The 17,795-nt window shown below is 46.6% G+C and overlaps 3 protein-coding genes across 3 annotated transcripts in view; 1 reads left to right on the plus strand and 2 right to left on the minus strand.

Annotated features, from left to right (window-relative positions):
* Positions 1–3,245, minus strand: part of TMEM127 (transmembrane protein 127) — a 12,023-nt gene extending 8,778 nt beyond the window's left edge. Inside the window, exons 1-2 of the mRNA XM_006900692.1 lie at positions 3,147–3,245; positions 2,420–2,792 (exon numbers count right to left, since the gene is read on the minus strand). Of these exons, the coding sequence (XP_006900754.1) occupies positions 2,420–2,663 (244 nt within the window). The 5' untranslated portion in view covers positions 2,664–2,792; positions 3,147–3,245. The remainder of the gene's footprint in view (positions 1–2,419; positions 2,793–3,146) is intronic.
* Positions 3,246–3,626: 381 nt separating this feature from the next.
* Positions 3,627–7,622, plus strand: CIAO1 (cytosolic iron-sulfur assembly component 1). Its single transcript, XM_006900693.1, has 7 exons — positions 3,627–3,765; positions 4,259–4,407; positions 4,524–4,635; positions 4,746–4,834; positions 5,080–5,281; positions 6,123–6,210; positions 7,188–7,622. The coding sequence occupies exons 1-7, from the start codon at positions 3,627–3,629 to the stop codon at positions 7,426–7,428; spliced, it is 1,020 nt and encodes a 339-aa protein (XP_006900755.1). The 3' UTR covers positions 7,429–7,622.
* Positions 7,623–14,763: 7,141 nt separating this feature from the next.
* Positions 14,764–17,795, minus strand: part of SNRNP200 (small nuclear ribonucleoprotein 200kDa (U5)) — a 45,087-nt gene continuing 42,055 nt past the window's right edge. The window contains exons 39-45 of the mRNA XM_006900694.1: positions 17,499–17,620; positions 17,142–17,285; positions 16,878–17,054; positions 16,302–16,462; positions 16,111–16,192; positions 15,009–15,101; positions 14,764–14,907 (exon numbers count right to left, since the gene is read on the minus strand). Of these exons, the coding sequence (XP_006900756.1) occupies positions 14,764–14,907; positions 15,009–15,101; positions 16,111–16,192; positions 16,302–16,462; positions 16,878–17,054; positions 17,142–17,285; positions 17,499–17,620 (923 nt within the window). The remainder of the gene's footprint in view (positions 14,908–15,008; positions 15,102–16,110; positions 16,193–16,301; positions 16,463–16,877; positions 17,055–17,141; positions 17,286–17,498; positions 17,621–17,795) is intronic.

Below are 17,795 nucleotides of genomic sequence, written 5' to 3' on the forward strand. Positions count from 1 at the left end.
TTAAAAAATAATTTATTTTTTTTTTAAAAAAAGCATTTTCTCAGTTCAGGAACCTGTCTATTAGGGACCAAAACCCCACAGGAACAAGAAAAGATAAAAGCGAGGGTACCACAGTCCTCTTCTTCTCTGAAATCTCATGTGGCACCACTGCCAACTCTCCCATTAATGGGCATCTAGAACATCTTGGAAAAAAATACCTGCTGGAAAAAGTGAGGGTCAGGGAAGGGAGGAAGACCCACAGGAAGCCAGACTGACACAGCAACCACAACAATGGCCTCCATGTGGTGGTGATCCTGACATCAGTGCAGGACACAGTTAAATTCTAATCAATCTGCTGTTCATAAAGTCGCTATGTGTTATGGCTGTATCGATGGCACCCAACAGCAGAGTTTCTAGATAGCAAAGGCCAAGGGGATGGCCACAGGCAAGCAGCGAGAACCTAGTGGGCCTTCCTTGGAATTTTTAAAGCTGTAAACTAGCAAGGTAGGAGATGACTCATCTTTCTCCTGGGGAGCTGCTGACTAATTCAGAGTTACACTACTAACCTCTAACCAAAAAGCACAAAGAATGAATGCCTTTGGGTTACCTGTCAACTGCCTTACAAACGACACCACAAGAACTTCTTATGTTGACACATAAGAGTAATAAACACAACAGCAAATGTAAGGCAATGGTTAAAGGAACAAGCTTTAAAAACCAAAGTCTGGCTGGGTAATTCTTTAGAAAGGGCAAATCCACAAGTACACAAAGGAGAATCTGCAAAAAGAATTTTTCATTTTAATACACCTTTGGCAAGAATGAACACCAACAGGAGAATGTTCCTTGTTACAGTTGAAACAATGCAACAAGTTAAAATAAACAAAGTAACATTTTTTTATACTAAAGTCAATGGATTTCAGCTACGGTACTCTTGGCTGTGTGAACTTGGGAGGTCACTTTACTTCACTGAGGCTCTGCACTAAGGATGTGAGGGTCAATTGCCTCTCTCTTCTCTCCTGAGCTCTATGAGCTCTCTCTCATGCATGATCTGTAAGGGGACTGGAAATATGGACAGCACTGTGAATCCTCTCTCGATGTGCAGGTGACCTTAAACTCCTGAAACAATGCAACACTAAGTTGGATAAACAGCTAAAGCCTGAATGGTGTGGTAGAAATGCAAAGGTGAGAGCTGTGCTTCAAAGCAAGCAAACCAAGGGAATAATCTACAGAAACAGCATCGAGACTCAACTTGAACTTCATGAACTTTGTATAACTGGCTCCATGCCAGAGAAAACTTTACATGTCACAGCGCCTCTGTCATACATGTTAACTTTGGTCTTAATGACCCAATCCAGCAAAGACTACCATACCATCACAGTAAAATCTGGGAGCAAACTAGAAGTCCCATCCTGTTTTCTATCAAATTATACTAACTCCGTAAATTCAAGAGATCCCACATAGTAAAAGAATACCCAAAGAAATACCACTAAGACACAAAGATGGGCTTTTCTGCCCAGACCTGCAAAAGTGGTATATGATCCAAGGAACAAGGGGGAACTTGGGCCTTTTCACTAAATTCCAGAACCTAAAACCTCCAAGAAGGTGAGGATATCTAAGAGGAAGGGCTATCTGCTGGACGAGGCAGTAACACCTAGTCTTTATGTTGGAAATAACAAACTAAGAAAATATGAAGACCTGCAAGAACTGTTCAGAAGACCTTGGGGCTGGTGGACTTGTGCTTGTTGTTAAGGGCTGTCAGGGACCGCTGTTTTTTTCCGCAGTTGGCCAGTGCAGTCAGGTCCTCACACATGGTTTCTACTCTCATCCTGGTGACAGTACTGGACAGGGTGAGGCCCTAGCCTCCCCCAGTATCTAGGAAAAAGAATGACCCCTTTTCCACTATCTCCCCAGGAGGAGGTCTGATGATGACCAATGCAACCTTACCTCAGGCCCACCTGCCAAGTTCTGAATGTTTTAGTCCAAGATGCAATTGACTCTGGATTTTCTCTAATGTAAATCTCTAAAATACCTTTATGGTTTTTTATGCTAAGCCTCCTCCTCTCTCCACCAGCAAACCTGCCTCCAGAGAAGCTTTCCTGTATTCCACTCACTCCTGAGAAGGTACAGTTAATCGGGATGCCTAGCATCCTTATCTCTTCTCCTTATACGGCGCCTTTCCTCTGGCACAATCCTAAAATAGCAGCAGTCCAGATTAGCATTGCAAGAAGAAGTACGCGTTTAGCTGAATACCATCAGAATTAATGAAAGATCAGACCCACACACAGAGCCACCTGGTGGGCATGAACAACAGTCAGGAAGGGCTCCTTCGACCAAGTGATTGCTCTACTATCTCTGTCCCAGCCCGTACCAGGTTATGATCCCTGCAGATGGAGGCCCTGTCGCCCAAAAAGAAGAGGGCCAGCGGGCAGGGCGCCCTCACCTTTCAGGAGGTCCGGATGCACGTAGCCCAGCACGTCGGAGACCCCCAGCTCCTGGCGGGAACAGGTGCCGCCGTGGATGTGCAGCCAGGCGGGCTCGGCGAGGGCAGTGCACAGCGCTGTGATGGACAGCGCGCCCGGGAGAGCCGAGGCCAGGCTACGCTCCGGCTGCTTGGGCAGAGCGCTGCCTCCGGGGCTTCTCCGCCGGCGCCCTCCGGGCAGCCCTGCGCCTCCGGGGGCGTACATACCCGGGGCCGCCCGCCGCCGCTCCGCAGTCGCTGCTTGTTGCCGCCGACCTCCGCCGGGCGCACAGAGCTCGCCTGTCGCGGGGAGAACAGCACGGCGCTGGGTCACGGCAGGTGAGGCCGGCAGGGGCTGGATAATGAGGCTGTCCGCAGACACGGGAGCCCGGGAAGTGGAAAGGACGGCCAGGTTTCGGGGGCGGAGGTCCCTGAAATGGGGCTGCCGGCGTTGGAGACAATGATCCGAGAAGGCCGGGATGTGGGCGGGGTACGGGCAAACAGGAGGAGGGATCAGGTCCTGGGGATCTCGGGTGCTCGTGGGAAGAAGCCTCGACCCCCGGTTCTCGGGAGGAACCCTTGCAGGGTTTCGAGAAACCGAGGACCTGGCTGGGCCGCAGAGATCGGGAACTGGGAAGCTGGGAAATGCGCTCTGGAGTGGTACCTAAGCAAACATACGATCCTCCCCACACCAACCCCTATTCCTCACCCGTTAGCAAGCCTCAGGGCCGAGATAGTGTCACTCCGCCCCGTCACGGGATCTTCTGCTACCTGGGGCCCAGGGATCCCAGGCCCTAACCCCCGCAACGCCCGGCCTGACCCGGGGCTGATCCACTTCCGGCTTCCGCCTTCTCCGCCCCCAGCTCCTACGGCTCCGCGCCCCGCCCCTCGTGTACGACACACTTCGGGTACGCAGCCCGCCTCCCGCCCAGGGCTTCACGGGGCTGGTAGTTCAAAGAAGTTCCTTTGCGCTTTCCTCCAGGAGAGCAAGGACTACAACTCCCAGAGGGCAATGCGGCAGCGCTGCGGGCACTTCAGTTCCCAGCACTCTCGGGGCGCTGGGACGGAAGCGGTTGGACCCTGGGGCCGCGGGAGCTTTGGAGTTGGTCTTCTGGGGACTTGCGGGGTGTCAGCTACGTTTGGTGTGGCTGATTCTGCCCACTTCCTCCTTACCCTGTGCCAGGACACCATGAAAGATTCTTTGGTGCTGCTGGGCCGTGTTTCGGCACACCCAGACTCTCGTTGCTGGTACCTGGCCTGGAACCCGGCGGGAACCCTGCTGGCCTCATGCGGGGGCGACCGCAGAGTCCGCATCTGGGGCACCGAGGGTAAGAGCTAGCGGGACTCCGCGGCGCCTTCCGCTTGAGTCTCTGCGTACCGGTATTATAGGTGTGCGGGAAATGCGGGGAGGTCTGGAGAGCTGATGGTACAGCTGATGAGTACAGGCCACGCAGAGTGGGCAGACACTGGAAGCAAAGACCGGAATAGACTGGAACTCTTGAAAGAATTGTGAGACATACTGAAACAGAAATATGCGGAAGACAATGATAGCAAAGTACCCAAAGAGTAGTTGATAGTTGGGATGATGAAGCTTACATTTTATTCTCAGGGCCTTTGAAAGCCATTGATAGTTTTCAGTTGTTAGGATAGCTTCCCAGATTTGTTTTAGAAAGGTGTCTTCAGCGAAAATAGTTAGCATTTCTCCGAGGGATGTTAAATACAGGTCTTGGCACCTTCCTACCTCTCGATGGAAGATGGCAGTGACAGTGCCAAAACATCTCTGTACCCATTTCTAGAGCCTGGCCTATTCTCTGCCCACAGGTGACAGCTGGATCTGCAAGTCTGTCCTTTCTGCTGGTCACCAGCGTACTGTGAGGAAAGTAGCCTGGTCTCCCTGTGGGAATTACTTGGCCTCTGCCAGTTTTGATGCTACTACTTGCATTTGGAAAAAGAACCAGGATGACTTTGAGGTAACAGGTGGGGTAGGATGAGGACTGTCTCCTGGCTAATCCCCAGGACCGGTTCCCAAACCCAAGCAGAGGAGTCTTTCATGCCCTTAACTCTTACCTTTCCTCCTTTTTCACAGTGTGTCACTACTCTTGAAGGCCATGAAAATGAGGTCAAGTCAGTGGCCTGGGCACCGTCTGGCAATCTCCTGGCAACCTGCAGCCGAGATAAAAGTGTCTGGGTCTGGGAGGGTGAGTACAGTTTCCTCCCGGAGAGTTGGGAGCTGGTGGCCCAATGTCCCTTGTCTCTCCTTGTGTCCCTGTTAGAGTTTCCACTTGAGTGCTGTTCTCTCTTCTTACAGTTGATGAAGAGGATGAGTATGAATGTGTCACTGTTCTCAACTCCCATACACAAGATGTCAAACATGTCATTTGGCACCCAAGCCAGGAGGTAGGAGTCAACACAGGGTCTGTTGGGAAAGAACACTGGAAGGGGCTACCCCTGTTCTTCAACCCCAGCCTTGCCTTTATAGTGATCTTCTTTTGTTGTTCAAACATGTTAAACCTTTTGTAAAACTGTCTTAATGGGAACTGAAGTCACTTCCCAGGTTCTATAGATACCATATACCCAAGCACCATATCTTCCCCACCCTCTGTCCCTGCTTCCCTTCACATACCAACACCCGCTTGCCCCAGCTTTTGGCCTCTGCCAGCTATGATGACACAGTGAAGCTGTACCGAGAAGAGGAAGATGACTGGGTATGCTGTGCCACCCTTGAGGGCCATGAGTCCACCGTGTGGAGCTTAGCCTTTGACCCCAGTGGTCAGCGCCTGGCGTCCTGCAGTGATGACCGGACTGTGCGCATCTGGTGCCAGTATCTACCAGGCAATGAGCAAGGTGAGGATATGTAGGAGAACTAAAGGAGACCCATCTCGCAGGATGTTTACAGTCTGCTAACGGGCTAAGACCTCATCCATGAATCACAGCAAAGTGGGGTAGAAAGAGGAGTTGTGTGGTGCAAAGTTAAAGCATTCAGAAGCCCAGAGACTGGTGAGTCAAACCCACCAGCCACTCTGCAGGAGAAAGGTGTGGGAGTTTAAAGCTTTACTGAAGATTTACAGTTTGGGAAATCCTTTGGGAAGATTCTGTTTTGTGCTATAGGATTATAGTGGGGCTATTTATTTAGGAGACAAATTGAGACGTGCCATGAGAGGGGTCCAGATAAAGTGGTAGGAGAATCAGGGAAAGTTTTATGTGAGAAGGGCCATTTCATTCAAACTCCAAAGTGAGAATTTAACACAAGGAGAAGCAGTGAGGCGGAGAATTCTGGGTGCAAAGAGAACAGAAGAGCTAAGGCACTGTAGGTAGGATTTATGCCAGGAATGGGGATAGAACATGGTTTACATAGAATATAAAGAGTTTGAGGAAGAAAAACATGGTTCATGCATGCTGGTGGGTAGCTTTGTAAAGCAGACTGACTGTTGGATTTAGTCTTCAGCAGAAGGTTTTTTTAAAGGAGGCGGAAGTGGGGACATATCCTCTCCAAATTGTTTGGAAAGAACAGTCCTCACTGTGAGGCAGATCAGTGAGAAAGGGGGATGGGAGGGAGCCAAAGAATCAGGACAGAATGATCATGAGGTCAAAGGAGGGAGAGTTGTGATCTTCTCCACAGTGAGGCAGTTCTTCCCCTGAGGGTCTAGGCACAGACATGTAGGTTGAAGAGAATTTTGTCCTGCAGGGGTGGCATGCAGCGGCTCCGACCCCAGCTGGAAATGTATCTGCACGCTGTCGGGCATCCACTCCAGGACCATTTATGATGTTGCTTGGTGAGACCTCATCTTCTCCCCTACCCACCTTCTGTGCCCTCAGGGATTTTAGAGAAATGGCCACTCTCTGCTGCCCTCTAGGGAGCTCTGGTGGCCCAGTGGTAAGGAGTTGCACTGCCAGCTTAAGAGCAAGAGGTGCAAATTCACCTGCTGCTTGTGGGGAGGAAGGTGGACAGTCTCCTGTGCAATGTACTGCTCTGAAAGCCTCCTGGAGAGTCGGTTCTGACTCAAGGGTACATACCACAGGAGTGTGTGGCATTGAAAGCCACCTTTCCTGTCTTGGATTACATCCAACTATTTACCCGGCTGACTTCCAGCTGGCTGACTTGGGATTCACAGGAGCAAGGAACAGATTTAAAGGTCCAGTTTCTACTTTGTTAAGACCCCAGGCAGTATAATGTCAGAACCAGTCCTTGGAGTTCACATGATACCAGACCATCCAGAGAGTTTTTTAGCTTTGACTCTTTGCTATGGTATGTAGAAGAGTTGTACCATTTCTAGAAGAGAGCAAGCCAGGTGACAGTCCATCTCTGAGATGTGATACCTAGGAAATAGTCCTCAGGGATGCTGAGTCTCATTGTGCATCCAGGTTTTCTTTGTATTACCAGATATTTGAAAATAACTTCTATTCAAAAATAAGCTTAAATATTATGCTGAAACTTGGTGGCTTCTTACACAGCTGTTAAAAAAAGAATACTTCAGGACAGTGGAAAATTAAATGTGTCTAGTGAGAAAGGCACAGTTCAGAATTGCATGGGGTTTTTAGGTTACTTAGATGGGGTAGGGGACAGAGCGTAGAAGGAAGCACTTGAATTAGGGGATGATACTTGTGGCTAAATATTAGATTAAGGAAGCTCTTTGGTAAGAGATGTTTTGCAGGGGCCTGACTTTTGGGAAGAGAACCAGTCTAGCTAATTTGCTTGAGTTGGGAAGGGAGGCCTCACCTGAATACTCGCTGATAAGTGCGCTCCCTCCAGGTGTCAGCTGACAGGGGCGCTGGTGACAGCTTGTGGGGATGATGCCATCCGAGTGTTTGAGGAGGACCCTGGCTGTGACCCGCACCAGCCCACCTTCTCTCTGACAGCCCACCTACCTCAAGCCCATTCCCAAGATGTCAACTGTGTGGCCTGGAACCCCAAAGAGCCAGGGCTTCTGGCCTCCTGCAGCGATGATGGGGAGGTAGCCTTCTGGAAGTACCAGCAACCAGAAGGCCTCTGAACTGGCTCTGCTTTAATCAGAGTCTGGATCTCCAGAAAATGCTGCTTTCCCAGCCCCTGGGAGGAGCTGGAGCATTATCTTTGCCCTTGACTTCTTAGCCCTCTTCCATTCAGATTTTGGGAGAAGTGGGGAGTTACACAGCCATTTGCTCTCTCACTGCTTTGATAGGAATCCCTAAGAAAAGAGCTATAGAATGTACACCACTGGCTTTGCTTGCTTTAAGGCAAGAAGACAGGTTGTTAAATTTGGGGTTAATAGTGAATATAACAGGAGGGGATGTATGAATATAGTAGGAGGAGAAAGAAGTATATAAGCAGTCCTCCTGAGTCCAAGTCCTGTTTTATAATTAAGGCTACAATTTTAAAGAATTCCATGGTGAATGTTTTTCTGAAATAGGTTCTGCCTTCCCATTTGCTAAGTCTAGCCTTGTAGGACAGTCAATCAATGTTGAAAAGAATGTTTTTACTTTACTCTGCTTTTATCTAATACTGTCCTGGTAGAGTCTGTTGGGAGTTGTGGTGTTAAGCAAAAGTTGCAGTTCACCAGCATCTCGACGAAAGAGACCAAAGCTGTCTTCGCTCGTGTAGTTTGTAGTTCCAGAAAATCTACTGGAGGATCAGCTGCAAGCTGGTTCCAGCTCCTTGGCACTGAACGGGTATATTAGCACAGGGGACACCCCCGTTTTCCCTCAGAAACACCAGTGGAATGCCGAGAACCAGGAACTGTTACCCTGGCTGTGGGCCATATAGTTTTTTCCCCTTAATTGTTTTTGTTTTTTGTTTTTTTAATGCAGACAACAGGAGGTGTTTTATTTCTTCCAATGCGCTGGGGCGCAACTCATAACCTTCGCAGAGGCAGAGGAGTTGAGCCCCCTTAATTGTTTTTAAGCTACTGTCATGAGTTTCCAGGTTATGCCAATAAGACTGTTGGTTGCTTGGTGAGGTCTAAGCGCTGCTGGACTGCTGTTTGCAATGCTCCTACTGAGTCTTCATCAGCCACTTTAAAGGTGTCCTCAGCTCGTCTGTCTCTGTAATTGAGCTTTGGTTTTTTGGTGGGCAGCGGGTTGGCCAGTGCAGTGTTACTCTCCTACTCAGCTTACCCCGAGAGTTGCTCCTGGATGAACCTAGAGTAATGAAAAGTGAGGTCAGCCATTCTTTTTCTAGTATTAGTGACCTTTCTTAAATTTGGAAATTGAACAGGTGCCAGCATATCATGCCCTTCAAGGCCCAGAGCTCTCAGGTGGGGACCAGGTCACGTCTTCAGGAGATACGTTTCTGCATCAGTGAATATTCTTTTAATCCTGCCTCACACCAGGCTCCAGAGTGATAGGTGACAGACTAGCATCCACAGATGATTTGTTTGTCATCTCTGCAGATAGTGATATTAATTTTACTTGATCTGTGAGGACCTGCCCTATGAAGCCTGCAGTCTCATGGCCAAGTAGTGAATTAACTGCAGTGATGTCAAGGTACTTGTACTTAACCACAATGCAGATTCCCTCATATCCAAGCACGTGTCCAAATCAGTGGTTGGTTGAGTTACGCCTGGCCTGGTGTGACAAACAATGCATTGCTCCACAGGGTTCTCTACAGCTTTCTTGGAAGATGCTAGGCTAGGGCAAGTGTACAGACACAGCGTACAATCTTACCATGAGCATCATCATCAGCTTCAAGATGTTCAGAACCCATGGTGAGTGATGTTAACTTACGTCAGGGAGCTCATGGACTGCCATTACGTCACCTTGATAGTTGGACAGTTGGGGGAATATGGCTAACAATGTGCTCAGTCCCCAGAATACCTCTCAGGTCCTCTGGGTCCCTAGTGATGGGCTGTACACCCAACCACTGCTGCCCTAGGTGACAGTGCAGCAGGCCATAGACTCAGGCCTCCTAGCTCTAGGGTAAGTACTGTTGTGCCAGCCACATCTTTTTTTTTTTTTTTTTAATTTACCCATATCTTTTTAATAGTAATAAAGTTGCTTCTTGGGCAAAATCTGAAAATACAATGGTTTGTGGGCTTCTAAAGGACCCTTATATATTTCTGTATTACATGAGTTTTATGAGGTTGTGAGAAAATTAAATGTCTAATAAAGTCGCATTTGTTGGAGCAAATCTTTCCTGACTCTTGGCTTATGCCTCAGGAGGCTGAGAAACACTGCCAAAGTCAGTGTTTTGCCAAACTATCTCAATTACTTCAGATAGATTTTATGTTAAGACTGTCTCTAAAGCTATAGCCTGCTCTTATTTTTTTGCACAACAAATTATGGCCTTATATTTTAGGGGTGACACCTGGAGCACTGGCCCTCAAAATGTGATCAGCAAATGCTTTAGAGTCTGAGATGGGGGATCCACTGTTGAGCCACACTTGGCATGAATAGAGCCACACAGTAAAAGCAGTGCCATTCTCACTTAGAAATTACTTTGCTATAACTGGTGAAAGTTGGTTAAAATTCTTGACCTGTGGGACTTAAAAGTGTTCTGTGATAGAGTGGGAAATGTAGATTTGTGTCCCACCAAAAGAAGTCCTGGCCTCCTTGTAGCTGTGAATGTGTGTAACCTTGTTTAGAAACAGGGCCGTTGAAAACTTAGTTAACGTAAAATCCTCCTGGAATTGAGTGGTTGTAGGAGACGGGATCTGAAAATCAAAAGGGCCGAACTTGCTCCGCATTTCTTAAGCTGAAGGAGCTGAAAAACAAATGCAAGCCATGGGTGGCAATACTTAAGGATACTTTGGGTAGAATGTTAAATGATCCAGGAAGTATCAAGATAAGATGGAAGGAATACACAGAATCACTGTATCAGAAGGAATTGGATGACACAGAAGTATTTCATGAAATGACATATGAGCAAGAGCCTGTGGTGATGAAGGAGGAAGTTCAGATTGCTCTGAAGGAATAGTCAAAAAACAAGGCTCCAGGAGTTGACGGCATACCAGTTGACATATTTCAACAAACAGACACTGCCCTGGATGTGCTAAGTTGTGCCAAGAAATCTGGAGAACAGCCAGCTGGCCCACTGACTGGGAAAGATCAATATTTGTTTCCATTCGAAAAAAAGGTGACCCAACAGAGTGCAGAAATTATCAAACAATATTATTAATATCACATGCAAGCAAGATTCTGCTGAAAAATTAGTCAAAAATGTTTGGAACAATAGGTCAACAGAGAACTGCCAGATGTGCAGGCTGGATTTAGAAGAGGTCGTGGTACCAGGGATATTATAGCTAATGTCAGATGCATCTTCGCAGGAAGCAAAGAATACCAGAAGAATATCTATCAGTGCTTCATTGACTGTGCAAAGGCTTTTGACTGTGTGCATCACAACAAGCTGTGGCTGACTCTGAGAAGAATGGGAATCCCAGAACATTTGTGCTAATGTGAAACCTATACTTGGACCAAGAGGCAGTCATCAGAACAGAGCAAGGAGACACTACATGGTTCAAAATCAAGAAGGGGGTTCATCAGGGATGTATTTTGCCTCCATACCTTTTAAATCTGTATGCAGAACAGATCATCCGAGACGCTGGGCTATACGAAGAGGAATGTGGCATCAGGATTGGTGGAAGAATCATTAACAACCTGTATTATGCAGATGACACAACCCTGCTTGCTGAAACTGAGGAGGACCTGAAGCACTTGCTGCAGAAGATCAAGGACTACAGCCTCTTATGTGGACTGAAGCTCAATATCAAGAAAACAAAGATTCTCACCACTGGGCCAATTGGCAGCATCAGGATGGATGGTGGAGAGATTGAGATAGTTAACAGAAATCAAGAGAAGAATTGCATTGGGAAAGTCAGCTGTGAAGAACCTCTCAAGAGTACTGAAGAGCAACGATGTTAGACTGGAGACTAAAGTGCGCCTGATCCAGGCTATAGTCTTTGCAATTACGTGCTATGCATCAGAGAGTTGGACAGTGAGTAGGGTTGATAGAGAATTGATGCCTTTGTGCTGTCGTGCTGGAGAAGAGAATATACCATGAAGTGCTAGGAGAACAAACAGGTTTGTCCTGGAGAAGGTGAAGCTGGAATGCTCCTTGGAGTCAAGGATTCTGAAGCTTCATCTGACATACTTTGGGCATGTTGCAAGGAGGGGACTGGTCCTTGGAGAGGGACATCATGTTTGGCAGAGTGGAAGGGCGGTGAAGGAGAGGAAGACCTTCAATAAGATGGATCAATTCTGTGACTGGAGCGGTGGAAATAAGTGCGTTTGAGATGGCTAGGTTGGCACAGGATAGAACAGCATTTAGAGCTCTTGTACATAGGGTCGCTGTGAGTCACAAGCAATTCGATGGCATATAACAGCACCAGGAGATGGGAAGCAGGCCATTTGCTCAAGAGTTCTGCTGTGGCTGCAGATCAAATTGTACTTGGTACTGGAGATGAGAGAAAAAGAACCTGTTCTGACCAACAGTTATTTGGACTTCTAGCCTTCAAAGTTGAACCTAAATGATTTTTTTTTTTAAATATGGAATGCTCCATGACTTTTGTGTATCATCCTTGTGCAGGGGCCATGCTAATCTTCTCTGTATCATACCAATTTTAGTATATGTACTGCCGAAGTGAGCATCTAAATGAATTTCTGTTATTACTGTTATGTGCAGTCAGGTCGCCTGTGGCCAGTAGCAACCCCTATGTACAGCAGCTTTGAGCCCTGCTCTGTCCTGAGCCAGTCTCACTACTTCTGACACATCAGCCCTCATTGCCCCAATTACCATATCAATCCATCTCATCTGGGGTCTTCCTCTCCTGCACTGTCCCTCCACCCTTCTGAGCATGATGTCCTCTAAGGACCAGTCTCTCCTGGCTATATGCCCAAAGTATGTGAGACAGAGCCTCAGAACACTAGCCTCCAAGGAGAAACTTGATTTCATCCTCTCCAAGACAGACCTGTTGTTTGTTTTCTTGGTAGTCCATGGTATTTTCAGAACTCTGATCCACCACCACAGCTCAAAGTCATCGATTCTTCTGTCATATCAAGTAATTGCAAAGACCATGGCCTGGATCAGGCATACCTTAGTCTCTAGACTGACCTCATTGCTTTTCCGTACCCTGGAGAGGTCTCTTGACAGCAGATTTTCCCAATGCAATTAGTCTTTTGATTTCCTGACTGCTGGTGCTAAGTGTGTTTGATTGTGGAGCCAAGCAAGCTGTAATTTGTGCTGCCAATTGACACAGTGGTGAAAATGTTAGTCTTCTTGATGTTGAGCATTGATCCATACTGAAAACTACAGTCGTTGGCCTTCTGCAGCAAGCACTTCAGGTCCTCTTCAGTTTCAGCAAGCAAGTTTATGTTGTCTGCATAATGTAGGTTGTTGCATTTTCATCCAATCCTGATGCTACACTCCTCATAAAGCCCTGCTTCCTGAATGATCTGCATAAAGATTGAGAAGGTATGGAGATAGGAGACATCCCTGACACGCACCTTTCCTGATTTAGAACCATGCAGTGTTTCCCTGCTCTGTTCTGAGGACTGTTTCCTAGCCCAAGAATAGGTTTCGCTTAAGTACAATCAAGTGTTCTAGATTCCCATTTTCCTCATGGTTACAATTTGTGATCCACAAAGTCAATACCTTTGCATAGTCAATGAAACACAGAAGATTAAGACATTCCTCTGGTACTCTTTGCCTTCTGCCATGATCCATCTGACATTGGTGATGTCTCTAGTGCCACGAACTCCTCTAAACCCAGCTTTTATTTCTGGTCCTCTGTCAATGTACTGTTCTAGTCATTTTTGGATAATCTTCAGGATTTTGCTAGTATATATTAGAGATGTTGTTTATTTCCATTGGATCACTTTTTTTTTTTAAATGGGAATAAATACGGATCTCTTCCAGTCAGCTGGCCAGGTAGTCATCCCTCAGATTTCTTGGCACAACCCAGTGAGCACCTCCAGGGTTCTGTTTGTTGAAATATGTCAATCGTTATTCCATTAATTCCTGGGGCTTTTTTGCCAAGTCCTTCAAAGAGGCCTGAACTTTCTCTTTGATCATTATTTCCTCTTGATCATATGTTGTTTCCTTGAAATTCTTCTGTCAGCCAATTCAAGCCACCAAATGTGTGGAATTTTCTTACACCAGACTTAGGGCATAACACAGGAAGTACGCATAGATCCAGCACACTGAAGTATGGTGACTCTCACAAGGAAAAGCAAGAGATAGCAAATTATGTAGACTTGGGCTTTTTTTCCTTCAAAAAAAAATAACCTTTCAAAGGAAACAAAACATTGCCAATGCTAAGAGTATTGAAGCAAGAGTTGGACTTTCTGAAAACCTTTTCTGTCACTGTGAGCTTGATAGTTTCTGTTTAGAGCCTTTGCTAACAGAATCTGTAACATTAATTAAGAAATGTGGGTTTTGGAGCTCTGGTGACCTAGTGGCAAGAAGTTGCACATCAATACCAAAGGCGCACGGTTCGAATCCATCAGATGCTCTTCTGGAGCAGGAGGGGCAATGTCCTGTGCCAGTCAGATCGGACTCGACGGTATACAACAAGAAAGAAAAAATTTAAAAAAAAAGTGGTTTTAAAAAATAATGTACATTTGTTTTTGTTAATAAACAAAACAATGTGTCAAGATTTGAGAGAGAAAAATTTACCAAATGATCAATACATGCTGTAAAATTATTCCTAGTAAGGTATGTTCCATGTTAAAACAGATGTGAATAGGATAAAAAGTTCAATGATAAGGTTGCGTACTCCACACTATACCAAGCCTTTAACAAACTTGAGTCTTACATAGTATCAGCATATTTACAATTACCTCAAGTTAAAAACTTCCATCTCCTGTCCAGGTGAAATCAGTCTCACAGATTATGCCAACTCAACATACAGTTGACAGATGGCTGAGTATCCTGTCTTCATTTAAGCCAGACATTAAAGATAATTTTAGATTGTAAAATGCCACACTACTCATTCTTTTAGAACAGTTGTCTTTCATTTAACATATGTAGTGTTTTAAAAGAAATTAATATATTTTAATATACCAGTAGATGGGAACTAGAAAATAAAATTCTGAGGTTCTTAAGAAATAGAACTTGGATCACTGCAAAGACAGAAGAATAAATGGTTTCTCCAAAGTTCTTTTATTAGAATGTTGACACAAAAGGAACTACAAAGAACATGGCCAGACTGCTATATAAAACTTACGATGGCCAGCTAAATGGTACTTGTAGACACTGAATCCAATGTTTTGACTGAAAGATGGGAAGAAGAGCAAAGGAGGACCAGGACAGCAGGGTCCTGAGTTCTGCTGAAGACATCTCCACAACCAAGACCTTGTGCAGCCCCTGTGCAACTACAGACTGCCCCTGCTCTCTCCAAAAGGGAAGTGCCTTCAAATCAATCCGAATCACTGTCAGTCTCAGCTTCTTTCACATCCACACTGAACTTGTATTCCTGGTCACAACCCATGTAAGCGTCACTCATGAAATATAAAGTGTAGTTGTGGGCACCAGTGGCTGGGGCCACAAAGTCAAGCTTCACCTAGGAGGAGCAAGCAGAGGGCAAGATTAGCATGAACACAGAAAGCATTCCCACCCTGCACCTGCTTTCAGAAGGACTGCTGAATCAGTACCAACACTCACCTTGGCCTTCTGTTGCAAGGTCAGCCTCTTGATGGAAATGAGGCTGTTGGACTTAGCATCTCCAATCACGACCCACCAGCCTTCTTCACGTTTCTGCAGTGACCAAAGCCAAGTTAGCATCAGAAAGATGATGACAATACTGGGCCAAAAGTGGAGTCACACCACAAAACCAGGTAGAAAACTCTCCAGAACTTTTGGGTAGGTGGACTTACTCATTGGTTCTGGCATTTCCTCTCCCCAAAATCTGTCCTTCTACAGGATTCAACTGCTAGAGACCTAATCTTTGGGGCCTGAAGCTCTGAGTTTCCAAGAGACCCCTCACATATGCCTACTGAGAACAACATCTCAACATGGAGATGAGCCTGCTACCCGAGGTCCCAAACAGGGATTGTGGGAAGATCACTGCTTCTCAACTGATGAGCTCCTGGCCATTGTTACTGAGCATTATGATCAAAGCTGCTAAAGCAAAGGGGGAAATACCGAACAGAATTGCACATTCTCACAGAATGCTGCCTTGCTGCAGCCATAGAGACTAGATACACACCCCAAACTAGTGCCCTCAAAGAACATCTCAAGTTTTCTCAAAACCAAGTAAAAGTCTGCCTTGAGCGCTATTTTCTTGGGATCTGTATATACAAATGAGGTTAAATTAAAAACAGCAACTGTGAGATTAGATAGGAACCCTGAGAGGACAGTAAGTTTATGCCACTGGAAGAACTACTACTCAAAAAGGTTGAGACTGGCTGCAGAACTTAATATAATCAAAGTCAGGGATATCTACAAGGGGAAACTTGATCGGTGCATGTTTTTGTTGTATACTTAAAACAGTTTTCAAAACCCTATCTGGTGGTCAAGCCACTCTCATAAAACCAAAGGATTAAATTTAGATCCTACTGAACAGCTACCTGGTTTCTCTCTCAGCTTCATAGGTTCCTTCTGGTGGTAAAGAACCAGGTAACCACAATTAAGTGGCAGTGAGAAAGGAGACAGGAGAAAACACCCACCCTGAGATCCTTAACATTGTAACTTCATTATTATTCTGAAGTTAGACACATACACACACATTGTAACCTTGTACTGGCAGCCAGCTACCAAGGCATACCTGTGGGAACAGAGGAGCGATGACGGGACCCGTGACTTCCTCCTCTCGCTCCAGCTGCACCAGCACCACAACTGGCCCACCGCTGCAGAGAAAAGAAATCAACTTGGCTAAAGTTCTTGGACCATGTCACCCAAGATGCTGTGCCCAGAAGAACAGGATCCCAGGGCAGAGCCCTTGGGCCTCCAACTCACCTCCGGATGCTGTCTTTCTCCACAACCTCATAGGACAGTTCAATGTTAGGATAGCGGTTACAGAATCGGGCCACGTCTGCGATCTGGCTGTCAGACAGCTGCAGCAAGGCATTCCGTTCTTCATCCTCCATCTCCATAATGTCAAAAACACTTTCCACTCCCTGCAGCAAGTATTCAGAGGTCAGAGAAGCCGACAGAGCACAGACTGATAGCAAATAAAAACACCAGATAGCTGCACATTTTTACTTCTCAGATAAAGACATCATCTAAAGGAAACTAAGCTTCACAAGAACATGGTCCACAACCAGGTTCTTTTCGTATTTCAATACAGAAATAACCTCTCTGGAGAAGCAGATCTCATGGCCAGGTTCAAAGGGGCCATATCCATCTTATCCTCAATGGAGGTGCACTTGGACTACTCTCGGCCACTTAGCATCTGCTCCCTGAGCTCAGACAAGTACTTACCTAAGGATTTCCTGTTTTGACTCACCTCTGTCACCTATTCTACATCCAGGACTCATGGGCCTCCTCCACTCATATATATCTGCCTAGCACTCCAGGTCCACATCTACTCACCTTGTCCGTGCAGCGTTTGATGTGCTCTGACGTGAAGTGTGGCAACTGTTTCAGGTAAGAGTCCTTGGACCACATTGCCTGAGTGACCATCTGAGCCAGTTCCATGGCTGCCAGAGCAGGGCTAAGCCACCCATTGCTGGAGAGAACATCTACACAGGCCTGGATGAGCCGGATTGCCTAGGCACGGGGAGGAGTGTAAGAGTAGGCAGGGCTGACACCTTCCCAGATCACCACAGACCGCCTCCCCCCAGGCCCACATCATACCTTGCTAAGGATTTCTTCTGTATCTGACTGTAGCTCAGCACTCAGCTGCATGCGGGAAAGGTGAGCTTGCAGAAGCAGGTTGGTCTTGATGTGTGGGTCATTGAATTTAGGGTTATTTAGCTTGTGAGGAACCTTCTGTGCCAGCTGGAGAACAGAAAAACAACCACAATTGCTGGGGAGTAACAGGTGAGCCCATCTGAGACTAGCCCTCAAAGTACCACCTGGCCTTCAATAGCCAGGAAAGGGATGGTTGGGTGTGTGTGAGTGTGCATGTGTGCTGAGGGTCTCCTGTGGTGACAAGGACTACTCCATGAGCTCTGAGAACACAAGCCAAGCTTCCATTTCCAGGGTTTTCACCTGCCGCAGGAGGTTGTCTTCATGGTGCCGGATGGGAATGTTCTCGTATTCTGCTGCGTTTGAGATGATCTCAATAAGCCCTCGCACCTTGGTCTTAGCATTCAGGGACATGCTGAACAGCTCTATTAGAAAGAGGAGAAAGATGAAAGCTGAAAACTAGAGCAAAGGGAGCAGGGGTTAACTGCCTGGGTTACCCTGCCTGGCCTGTAATACCATCCCTGGCAGACACAGGGCCTCAAGCCCTGGCTCTCACCTCTGGGGGCTCCAGAGCCCTGCACAGACAGGTCCTTCAAGACA

The sequence above is a fragment of the Elephantulus edwardii genome, unplaced genomic scaffold (assembly GCF_000299155.1).
Source record: "Elephantulus edwardii isolate Elephantulus edwardi_28Jun2011 unplaced genomic scaffold, EleEdw1.0 scaffold00291, whole genome shotgun sequence".
NCBI lineage: Eukaryota > Metazoa > Chordata > Mammalia > Macroscelidea > Macroscelididae > Elephantulus > Elephantulus edwardii.

Bases quoted from the DNA above. Each gene is read 5' to 3' on its own strand.
- CIAO1 (XM_006900693.1), top strand. From the start codon at position 3,627: ATGAAAGATTCTTTGGTGCTGCTGGGCCGTGTTTCGGCACACCCAGAC. The intron at 3,766-4,258 runs GTAAGAGCTAGC...CTCTGCCCACAG, and splicing joins CCGCATCTGGGGCACCGAGG to GTGACAGCTGGATCTGCAAG. The intron at 4,636-4,745 runs GTGAGTACAGTT...CTCTTCTTACAG, and splicing joins AAGTGTCTGGGTCTGGGAGG to TTGATGAAGAGGATGAGTAT.